The sequence below is a fragment of the Acinonyx jubatus genome, chromosome D1 (genome assembly GCF_027475565.1).
Source record: "Acinonyx jubatus isolate Ajub_Pintada_27869175 chromosome D1, VMU_Ajub_asm_v1.0, whole genome shotgun sequence".
NCBI classification, from domain to species: Eukaryota; Metazoa; Chordata; class Mammalia; order Carnivora; family Felidae; genus Acinonyx; species Acinonyx jubatus.
The window spans coordinates 86,925,484-86,937,695 of NC_069390.1; the positions used below are offsets into that span (position 1 = coordinate 86,925,484).

General features: G+C 41.3%; 1 protein-coding gene across 3 annotated transcripts in view; it reads left to right on the plus strand.

Moving 5' to 3' along the window:
* The window catches only part of PRDM10 (PR/SET domain 10), a 100,858-nt gene that overhangs the window by 67,926 nt on the left and 20,720 nt on the right, over positions 1-12,212 (plus strand). For all 3 annotated transcript variants that reach the window (XM_053203862.1, XM_015067259.3, XM_053203861.1), the window contains 3 exons: positions 603-845; positions 6,954-7,301; positions 8,749-8,904. In XM_053203862.1, the coding sequence (XP_053059837.1) occupies positions 603-845; positions 6,954-7,301; positions 8,749-8,904 (747 nt within the window). The remainder of the gene's footprint in view (positions 1-602; positions 846-6,953; positions 7,302-8,748; positions 8,905-12,212) is intronic.

Below are 12,212 nucleotides of genomic sequence, written 5' to 3' on the forward strand. Positions count from 1 at the left end.
ATGTTTTGTCCCCTTCCCTTATATTCATCTGTTTTGTATCTTAAAGTCCTCATAGGAGTGAAGTCATATGACATTTGTCTTTCTCTGACTGACTAATTTCACTTAGCATCTAGTTCCCTCTAGTTCCATCCACGTAGTCGCAGATGCTAAGATTTCACTCTTTTTGATTGCCGAGTAATACTCCATTATACACACACACACACACACACACACACACACACACACACACACACACCCCACATAAGAAGAACGTATTCTTGAATGTTACAACAAACACCCAACATTGCTGCCCTCAAGATTTGAGATTGATCAGAGATATTACTGGGGGACCCTGTTTAATCCGTTGAAACAGTTGAAATGATTATATTCCAGAAGAGTTCTCCCATTAGAAATGTCCCTTCCTCAAGAAGTGATCTGGAATATCTCCTAGTTTTCACAGCCTGGGGATGGTTTTCCCAGAAGGAGAATTTTTTTTTTTTTCTGGGTATCATGACTCTAGCCATTTAAAAAATCATGCAGGAACTCTGAATCTTAGCTGACAATCTCTGTAGCACGAGTCTCTACCTAGGTGGGGAAATAATTCCTGGTTATTGCAATTTCAGGACTTGCTACATTTTTCCACCAAGGAGCAGTTTGATGAGGCTGAGCCAGCGACTCTGAACGGGCTGGATCAACCAGAGCAGACTGCTCTCCCCATCCCACAGCTGCCACAGGACACCCAGCCTTCTCTGGAGCATGAGCCAGAGACTCACAGCCTGCACCTGCAGCCCCAGCATGAGGAGAGCGCGCTGCCCGCCCAGAGCACTCTGACGGCCGATGACATGCGCAGAGCCAAGCGTATCCGAGTAAGTGGGGAGCACGGCTCCTCCCTGATGAGGTGCTGCCCTTTCTCCAGTCAGCTGGCTTTCGAGGCGCCACGTTTCCTGACTTATTATTCACCGTCCACTTCGAAATCCTGCATCTAACCTACCACATGCTTGATTCCCTTATTTCAGAAGAACGTATTCACTACTTCTCAATGTCTTTGTGTCCTGTGACGGGCTGGAATGGCTGGTCCTAGATCCCATCAGTTTAGTAATGACACAGAAGCCTGGCTTTTGGCAGCTTCGGGACAAGAATAGTTCAAATAGGATCATGCTCTGGATCCCTAAACTCACAGATTGGAAATGGGGAAATAAGTCCACTTAATTATAATAATGATTTACAGCGAAGCTGTATCTGTGATTTACAGCGAGGCTGATCTGTGACGAATGAGAGCTCTCAGGTTAATTCTGGGTAAATGAACTTGGTTGTCTACAGTTTCCAAGGGGAGACTGGCAAATGTCATTACTCGTCAACGCAAAGGGACCCGTGGCCGAGTTGATATGGCAGGTATGCTTTACACACCCAGGACAGCTTGAAGTTTAAGCTCCAGGTTCAGAGTTGGTCAGTGCCTCACTTCTGTGGCCTGCGTCTTGACTTTAGACCATGTGGCCACGGGACTTCCTTGGCTTCCAGATCAGATGCGTGTTAGTCTTATTTCACAGATAGCCTCAGAGTCTGAGTTAGTTGCTGCAGGGGATGCATGTGGAGAGCAGGATAAGTGCATGTGCTGACCAATTTACATCCAGAAGACAATTACTTATACCCCTGTCTGTGGCAGCAGGGTATATACTTTTATTGTACTTTATATGTGGATAGAAAGAGGGGTTTTTCTGTGTAACTTCTCAGGCTTCACAATTTCTAGATAGGTGATTGTTTTAGCTTATGTTTCTTTTGGACTTCTCATTTGCCTATGGGCTAGAAGGGACCTTGAAAAATAGTTCAGTCCATGCCTTCATGTAAAAGTACATTTAAACACTTTCAGCTGTGTAATAGTATTCAAACATCCTTTTTAAGGGTCCTGTGACGGAAACACATAATACTCTTGGCTCCATGTATATTCTTTCAAAAGGACATGTAAACATACATAAACATAGACCAGAAAGGCAAAAAGCTGTGAATTAATACCTTCCCATCTGTCATTCTACATTATTTCTCAATCTTCGTTTTACTCTCCTGCTCAATTACTGTCTTTTCTGCTTTGGCCATTCTGAATTTTTACTGAGTTCAGAGAAATGCTTACCAGATTTAATTTTTTTTGAAGGAAAAAAACCAACCTCAAAGCCCACACGTGTAGTGAAGTTGTGGTTGTACAAGCGTAGTGTGGTTATAACCATACTTGCATTCTTCAGTGAGTTGGGTAACTGGTTTAGGTACAGGGTTCCTTGTGTCAAAGCCAAAGCCATGTGCATGTGGCTTCTGGAGGTCAGTCTTAGTTGAGCTTTTGTTTTTTTTCCTTTCACACATTCTAAAAAGTAGGGCTATGTATTTTTTCATCTTTTCTATCCAGGTTGGTAATGACCAACTGAAGGGAAGTCTTCCAATCCAATTGGTAATGTAACTATTTTTCTCTCCTCTAATGCTGCCTGCTCAGTTGGAGCTGCAGGTAGGTTTGTTTCCTGTGTCTCACGTAACAGAATGTTATTTAAGTGTTTGCCTGACCTGCTCTTCTTTGCAACCTGTACGTGCTAAATCCTGGTGGAAACTACAATTTGGTTGCTACAGTGAATGCTAATCAGTTAATGAGCAACAATTGATCTTCAGATAGGTCAGTGAATAAATTGTGGGCGGCAGATTCCTCCTACACAAAATAAAGGGTAGGACCAAGTGATCTCCAAGGTCCCTTCCAGCTCTACAACAACTTGAACGACTTGTGGGATAGTCGTGAGATCTGACTATAGGCTCGGCACTGTGCTGGGGGCACAATACAATTTTCACATGAGTCCTGCCCTCTAGGAGCTTATAGTCCAATTAGGGAGATAATGGTCATGTAAGGTGGCTTACAGTTGAGTGCTAAGTTTCAAAGTGTAACCTGTAATTGCTACCAAAACTGGGAAGCTAGGAAGGCCAAAGAAAGAGGAAGCAGTCAGGGAATATGGATGCAGCGGTTCATGGATGATGTGAGATTTAAACAATCTGGGAGAGAGATGGGAAGAAGGTACGCTGTTTCTGTGGATGGTGGCCATAGGATCAAAGGCCAACACACGGGCGTGTGCTTGGAATGGTTATGGGACAGTGCACATAGTAGCTTGACCCTAGTGGGGTGCCAGGTGAAGGACAGTGGAGAGTGAGATTTGTTGGCTAGTCCACCAAAGGCTTTGAAAGCCGGGTAGAAAACAGATGGAGAAAAGTTAAAAGTAAATTAATTAATTAAAAAGCCAACAAACAGGGCCCCTGGGTGGCTTAGGTGGTTAAGCATCTGACTTTTGATTTCAGCTCAGGTCTTGATCTCAGGGTTGTCAGTCCAAACCCCAAGTTGGGCTCCATGCTGCATGTAGAGCCTACTTAAAAAAAGTCAACAGGGGCACCTGGGTGGCTCAGTTGGTTGAGCGTCTGACTTCGGCTCAGGTCATGATCTCACAGTTTGTGACTTTGAGCCCCACATTGGGCTCTGTGCTGACAGCTCGGAGCCTGGAGCCCGGTTCAGATTCCGTGTCCCCCTCTCTCTCTGCCCTGCTCCCACTCCCACTCTGTCTCTCTGTCTCAAAAATAAAAATAAAACTTAAAAAAAAGTCAACAGGATTTATTTCTTTTTAGTGTCAAGATCAAAACAATATGCAAATTGATCAATTAAATTAAGTTTCCTTTAGCTATTAATATCAAACTTGAGAATCATTATAGGTATTTGTCTATAAAGAATGTTGTCTCAGAATTCATTAAAAATTTTTTTAATTAAAAATTAAAAAAAAATGTTTATTTACTTATTTTTGAGAGTGAGTGAGTGAGTGCAGGGGAGTGGCAGAAGGAGAGGGAGAGAGAATCCCAAGCAGGTTCTGCACTCTCAGTGTGACCCAGCACAGAGCTCGAACTCAAGAACCATGAGATCAGGACCTGAGCCAAAATCAAGAGTTGGATGCTTAAACGACTGGGACACTCAGGTGCCCTTTAATTTTTAAATGATCTTATTTTATTTTTTAATTTGAGAGACAGAGAGAGACAGAGAGAGAGCACTCGTGAGCAGGGGAAAAGCAGAGGGAGAGCGAGGGAGAGAGGGAGAATCTTAAGCAGGCTCCATGCTCAGTGTAGAGCTGGATGTGGGGCTCGATCCCAGAACCCTGGGATCATGACCTGAACTGAAATCAAGAGTTGGACGTTCAACCAACTCAGCCACTCAGGTGCACCTAAGAACTCATTTAATTGTGGGTTGAATCCCTTATCACAGGTTTTAGCAACCATAACATTGTGGTACCCTTGAGGATCTTATATACCAAATAGTATGGCATGGTTGGCTGATGGCAACTCAGGGATCTGAAGATCCATAATGGATCCATCTGTGCTGCTTCTGCCACTTTTCATGGTTTCCTCTAGAAATATGTGCCAGCACGGCTCTGAACTACAGAGGATGCCAGTGGCCTGGAAGTGGGTTGGGGTAGGGACAGTTTTCAGCACTTTCACTGCCCTGTGCTGTGTGGATTACATGAGGATCATTAGATCAGAGAAATACGGTCTTCAGGGCTTCATGGGGATTAGAAAGATGACAAGAACAAGGTTTGTGGACAGAACTAAGAATGAGGAGCCCGGTGGCTGGTCAGTGGTCAAGTGTCTGAGGACACTCTTGCTAATCAGGAATGGCAGAAGACTTATTAGCATAATAGTCCAAAACAAAATCGAGTTCTGGATTTGGCCCCCAAAAAGGAATGGAATCCCTAGTGGGACCAAGATCAGTGGTACATTGTGTCTGCCCTTGGAAACCTTATCGAACTTGGATAAAGGAACTGATTCTTACCTGCCAAAAGCACTCTAAATCTTGAATGTCTGAACCTCAGGATAGTATTTGTTTATTTGCAATATTTCCATTAAGTTTTAGAAGTAGCCAGAATAGTGTAAGCTTTTATGTAAAATAAGTATTTGTTCAGGCAGAGTAAAAAGATTAGGTAACTGCTGAACTGTATAACAGTGCAAGAAAGCTCTGTGGCTGATGTGAAAAAGGGCTACTGTTTAAGATCTCTGCAGATACTATAAAAGAGACCTTGAAAAAATTCATCTTGATTTTCATATGGAATACATTTCATTAATTCTGAAACTTTTATTGAACACTTCCTATGAGCTAAGCTATATGTCAAGGGATTTGGATACAAAGGAGAATAAAATATGATGCAGTCTGGAAGCAACCTCAGTCAACTTGGGAAGACAACAGAATTTCTAAATACCTACTTGAGATAAATGAGTAGGTAAAATGTCTCTCCCAGCCCTGTGAGAGACCCCTGAAGAGGAAGTTTTCTGTCACATAGTAACTGTGTTCAGAATTTCCACTAACTAAAACATAATTATTTTGCTTTTCCCCGAATGATTATTTCACTTTAAATTCAGTTTAGACATTGCTTCTTGTAAGTAATTTGAAAGTAAGGGTTTGAGCATGGTTCCTTGTACTTTTTTCATCGCACAAATAATGCGTTAACGTCTCCTTTAACCCTTCAATTACTATTCCCTCATAGTTTCATAAGCATACCCACTCACAGATATATTTTTTTGAAGGATTATTTTTCCTTCTCCTAGCTCTCTAGAGCATTCTCTCTGGCATTTTGAGGAACTAATGAATGAGTCTTCATTATAGTATAACTAAAATACTGATTCAGAATTCTCTGTGTGAAAGATGATTCTGTTGATCTGCTCTCAGTAGAGCATGAGCTGTTTTTCCAGCCGCCGTAGTGATGAATTTGCATTGAATATCCATCCATATTCTGCCACTAGGATTCCCTGTAACAATTGCATGAATTTACAAGATAGCTAATCAACATTAGAAGTGCGGTCTGTGACTGAAAAAAAAAATTGGCTGGTCTAGACAGAGAACAAAGTGATAAGCTTAACTTTCTTAGCATGGCCTTCTAACCAGTGGAACTAACTAGCTACACTGAGAACTTGTCTTCTGCAATTTCTAAGTAGGAAGTGGTCAAATACACATATTCCATTTATGATGGGTGTTCATGTATCTTATGTCATGAATAAACATGTTCATATAAATCTGTATCCTTCATTTCTCTCTCAAGTTTCTTTTCTTAAATTGAAATATAATTCACATACCATAAAATTCACCCTTTTATAGTGGCTTGTAGAATATTCCCAAAGTTGTACAACCATCACCATGATAATTCCAGAATATTTCCCTCACCCTCAAAGAAACCCTGTATCCATTGCCTCCTTCCCCTGCCCCTGGCAAGTACTGCCCTTCAGTCCTTTTTATATCTTTTATTTCCTCCTAAACATTTTAATCAAGCTTCTAATTATTTTTCTCAAGAGCTTCAGCAAGTAACATTTGGCTGACTTGCTCCAACCTCATTAATGCGTGTGTGACTTATCCACATCATTTCTAATAAATCTTCTATTATTCTACTCCATTCGGGGATTTATTTTTTTATACAAATCCTTGATTGGGAATTCTTTTTTGGATCTTACTTAAATTCTTTCACCCCCTCCCCCCAACATCCATAAATATTGTGAGACATAAAAGAAATTTGTCTTTTCAGCATTTGGGGCTGGCTTCATTTTTAATGTCTTCACCAGAAAAATCTTCTTTCTTTAAAAAAAATTTTTTTTTAATTTTTGAGAGAGAGAGAGAGAGAGAGAAAGAGAGACGGAGAAGCAGAGAAAGAGGGAGAGAGAGAATCCTCAGCAGGCTCCATGCTGTTACCATAGAGCCTGATGAACCCTGAACCCTGAGATCTCGATCCCATGAGCCCTGAGATCATGACCTGAGCTGAAATCAAGAGTCTGACGCTTAACTGACTGAGCCACCCAGGCGCCCCTGTGTGTCCCAGAGTTGAATTTCTATGGAAAGTCTGACTGCAGAGATCATCCTACTTGTCTATAAAGGTGTGAGCTGCTTCTGCACTTGATTTCCTCACTAAATAATCGTATTTGTGTGTGTCTTTCAGAATGCAGCTCTTCAGCATCTGTTTATCCGGAAGTCCTTCCGGCCTTTTAAGTGTTTGCAATGTGGGAAGGCCTTCCGTGAAAAGGACAAACTGGACCAACATTTGCGCTTCCATGGGCGGGAGGGGAACTGCCCGCTGACCTGTGATCTCTGTAACAAGGGCTTCATCAGCAGTGCGTCCTTGGAGAGCCACATGAAGCTCCATTCAGATCAGAAGACTTATTCTTGCATTTTTTGCCCAGAATCCTTTGACCGCCTTGATTTGTTGAAGGATCATGTGGCCATTCATATCAATGATGGCTGCTTCACCTGCCCAACCTGTAAGAAACGATTCCCAGATTTTATCCAGGTGAGTGTCTACTCCTGAGATTCCTGTACACTTTCTTCTTTGGTAAGAGACACTTCGATGTTTGGGAAATTGAGACTGCCTGTCGCCTGCATTTTCATCCCTTCTTTGAACTTTACGGTTGAGAACGGTATTTCTTCAATCAAGCTGCTTTTGATAAACAAAAGATTATTATGACCCTCAATTGTCCAAATCAGACATTGGCATTTAAACATTTAAGTTTTATTACAAGTAACAAATACCCAGATCTGATTATAATTTTTACAAAGTCTTTCTTAATCTTTGCCAGTACCCTCTACTCATAAAATATAGAGAGCCTGTGGAAGACATACTCCCATTTCCTGGCCTGGAAACATTTTCTCTCTACTACTGTGGTATCCTGTCTTGCTTTACTAAGGTCATGCATTTTGGAAGGAAACAAAGAGAAAGTTGGTATATAATATACTTTTGTGTCAAGCACTGACCTCCTTCCTTGGACTATAGTCTGGAGCAAAATAGGTGAGGATAAATTCCAGAATATTCATGATTTCATTTGGACTTCAAGTGATGATATGCTAGTTCTATGCTAGTCAATGAGTAATTAAATATAAATATCTAATGAAAAATATTCTCTTTTAAAAAAAATTACCCAAATAAAAGATCATAGTTTTATTAGTGTTGGGACTCTTGGTAATTTTATCACTTCACACAAGCAATTAGCAAGTGGCTTAAGGCAGAATCTAATGGCAAAAGAGACTCAAAAACAATGAAGCAAAATGTCTTACAGAAATACCTTGATATGACTACTTAGCTCTCATTCACAACTCTCCTTCATTGGATATTTATGGCTAAGAGAGTTCAAAGGTCATATTCCTTTATTTAAGTTATCTAAAAGTGTAAGGAATAAGTCTCAAGGAGAAATGATGCTGGTGATTGTATTTTTCTCATAAATGCATAATATATTTTATGTCATCCAATTCATGTCTTTGTTCTTCAGAACATGATTTAATAGAAAGATGTAAAAGGACCAATTACTAAAAGGGGCTAAATTGCTTCTGTACATGTTGGAGGCAGGAAAAAGTGAGAAAGAATTATTTCTTTATCTTTCTGCAGATAATTTTTAGCAAGATTCATTTAAATCCAAAGGAACTCTGCTTTTAATCTTAAAGAGAGAGAAGGAAAAATGGGTCTTATGTGATTGGGGCTTTGACTAAGCAAGTACTCTTTCTTCCTCTTCTTCAAATTCAGGTTAAGATTTGTAAGGCTTTCTGGCTACTTGTTCTGTTTCTTTGTGACAGGGATACTATGTGTGATTGAGGCCAATTATCAATCACATCTGATTGGATTACACCGCCAGGTTGATGAAAATCCATGGTAATGCGTTTGGCTCCCTCTAGTGTTGATAAGCCACCTTTTGCCATTTCATTTGGTGCTTGAGTCCTCTGACTTTTTCGTGTCTTCTAACTGCCAGGTGAAAAAACACGTGCGAAGCTTCCACTCGGAAAAGATCTACCAGTGTACAGAGTGCGACAAGGCCTTCTGTCGTCCTGACAAACTGCGTCTCCACATGCTCCGACATTCGGACCGCAAAGATTTCCTGTGTTCCACATGTGGAAAGCAATTCAAGGTATGTAAGCAGGGAACAGCCTAAGGTAGTTCTCATGCTGCTGAAATTATGTCAAGCTAAGGCCTGTTCATTTCATCAGTTAATCACCTACTTACAAAGAACTGAACTTGAAATGCATTTTATGTCTCATGTTTGACTTAGTTATTATTATAAAATTAAGGAAAAAAAACTCACCTTAATTTCTCCAAATAATTAATTCAAATTGCTGAATAGAGTAATACCACATCTCCTTAAAAGATCTAAATGCATAATGAACAGAACTAAGTTGCTATTGAGGAATTCCTAAGAGAACAATACATTTACTTACCAAATCAAGAGATTTTTATTGAGCACTTATGAAGTATTAGGGCCTGGTAATTGAGCCCTGAAAGTCGTAGGACTCTCATCTAAGGGAGGTGGGAAATCTGTAGAACACTGAATGGCTTAGACAACTTTAGGGGAATAGTAATGACTCCAAGGATTAAAATAAGACATAATCGGGGTGCCTGGGTGGCTTAGTTGGTTGAGTGTCCGACTCTTGATTTTGGCTCAGGTCATGATCCCAGGGTTGTGGGATCGAGCCCTGCATTGGGCTTTGCACTAAGCAAGCTTGCTTGGGATTCTCTTTCTCCCTCTCCCTTTCCCTCTGCCCCTCCCCCATTTGCTCACTTGCTCTCAAATAAATAAACATTAAAAATTTTTTAAAAAATAAAATGAGACATAATAAGTATAAGTTACCTGCCCGGAATTTAGAAGAAGCAAAGGAAAAACCTACAGGAGAATCAGATAAGAATTAAACAAGTAAATGTGGAAATAATAAAGTGTTCTTCATTGGGAAATCAGATGGTTTGCATTCAATAGAGAAACTCCAGTAATGTGGTTGTATGTCATGCTGTCATAGAAATGAAAAGATTCAGAAGTGGATGCAGGAAGGAAAAACTAATTTGAAAAGTTGTATTACATAGAATGTGTAGACATTACAGAGAAATAGGGAGTAATTTTCAGAGTTTAAGTTGATATATTGTGGAATATAATCCTGATAGCTTTCAGTATACAGTAGCATGGTTTAGAACTAATGTGAAAGGTGTAAATGGGCCTAGTATTTTTTGTTGTTGTTTCTGAATCAAAAAACAACACCAACAGTATATGTAAAAGGAAGGATCCCTGTCTTATGATGTTAACTGGTTGGCCATCCATCCATCCTATCCATTCCATATTTTTTCATAATCTCTTTTGTGCCAGATGTTATTTTCACACCATGCAGGTAAAACACCTTGCTGCTTTCATGTTCTCCTTTATCTTCACCCAGTGTGTTACACAGGGTTCAATCAGAGAAGCAAACCCACTAGAGTTGTGCGGTAAAGGATTTTCTTATGGAAATAAGAACTTCATTATAGAAGAAGAGAAGTAAGAGTCTGGCAGGAAAAGTTGGAGGATCAGAGAAGAGTCACTAAGGCACCCTTCTGAAGCCCTGGTCTGGGTAGATAATGGGAATTTACCTGGGAGTCTGGGAACCCAGGCACCTGCACCAGGCTCAGGAAAGAGAGCTGGTGCTGTCTGTGGGAGGCTGGTGCTGCCTGTGTTAGTGAACGCGGACTGGCCAGCAGCACCTGCTCCCAGGAAGAGGGCTGGTGGCCTAGTGGGAGACAACAAGGGTGAGTGAGGCTGTCCTGCATCTGACCCACAGTCTCATGGCCGCTGCTTCATTTCCACCTTGCAGTCTGGCGCGAGCCTCTTTCTTAGCTAAGACTAACTGGGAACCACACGGGGAAGGGGATCCGTGTAAATGTAGTTAGTTCCCTTCAGTCAGATTGACACATTATAAAAGCACAATGTACCTACAACCCATTTTTCAGACTATAGTGAGTTATTTTTCTAGAGCACAAATCTGATGCCATGTCCCTTCAGAAAAACCCTTTAATTTTAATTAATGTTCTTAAAGTTTATTTATTTATTTTGGGAGAGAGAAATTGAGAGTATGCCCGAGTGGGCAAGGAGCAGAGAGAGAGTGAGAGAGAGAGAGAATCCCAAGCAGGCTCCATGCTGTCAGCACAGAGCCTGACACGGGGCTTGATTCCACAAACCATGAGATCATGACCTGAGCCAAAATCAAGAGTTTGACACTTAACCAACTGAGCCACCTGGGTGCCCCAAAACCCTTTAATTTTAATAGCCACCTAGATAGATTCCTAAGTGCTTATCACTTAAAAGTCACCACAAGGCACCTGGATGGTTCAGTCAGTGGGGTATGCAACTCTTGATCTCAGGGTTATGTGTTCAAGCCCCATGTTGGGTATAAAGTTTACTTAATTTAAAAAAGTCATCACAAGTTTTGGCTCCCATAACAGAATATACAGAGTTGTCAAATCACTAAATTGTACACTTGAAACTAATGTAACCTTGTGTGTCATCTAAACTCTAGTGTTTTTTTGGGCGCCTGGGTGGCTTAGTTGGTTGAATGTCCGGCTTCAGCTCAGGTGATGGTCTCACAGTTTGTGAGTTCCAGCCCTGCTTTGGGTTCTCTGCTGTCAGCACGGAGCCTGCTTCAGATCCTCTGTCTCCCACTCTCTCTGCCCCTCCCCCGCCAATGAATTACAATAAAAAAATAATAAACTCTAGTGGTTTATTTACATGTTTATTTATTTTGAGGGAGAGAGAGAGACAGAGAGAGAGAGAGAGTGTGTGTGTGTGTGTGTGTGCTCGTGTGCAAGCAGCAGGGTGGGGGGCAGACAGAGAGGAGGAGAGAGAATCCCAAGCAGAGCCTGTTGCAGGGATCGATTCCATGAACTGTGAGATCATGACCTGAGCCAAAATCAAAAAGTTGTCCACTTAACTGACTGAGCCACCCAAGCACCCCTACCCTCTGGTTAAAAACAGAATCTGGCTCCCAGTTACCTCTGCATTTCCCCCTTCCACTTTGTACTCTGTTCTACTGAACTGTGTGCTTTGCTTAAGTGTGGCATGCTGCCTCTCCTGGGGGCTTTGCATCTGCTTTCCTTTACACCCCACCCCTGCTTGAAATATACTTTCCAACTCTCTCATCATTCCACCCAGCTGATGGCACTTCGTAGAGGCGTTTCTTGCTGCCCTCCCCTCCACTGGCTGAAGTGCTTCTGCTTCTCCTGTGTGTTCCCCTAGGACCCTTTACTTATAACCTTGTCATAGCACTTATACTGAGTTGTAATTGTCCTACTACACACTCCATGAGGGCAGCATGTGTAAAGACAAGGCAGGACCTTCTGGCTTTTAGGAGCTCTCAGGGTTTTTTTTTCCTTTCTTTCTTTTTTTTTTTTAATTTTTTTTTTAATGTTTATTTATTATTGAGAGAG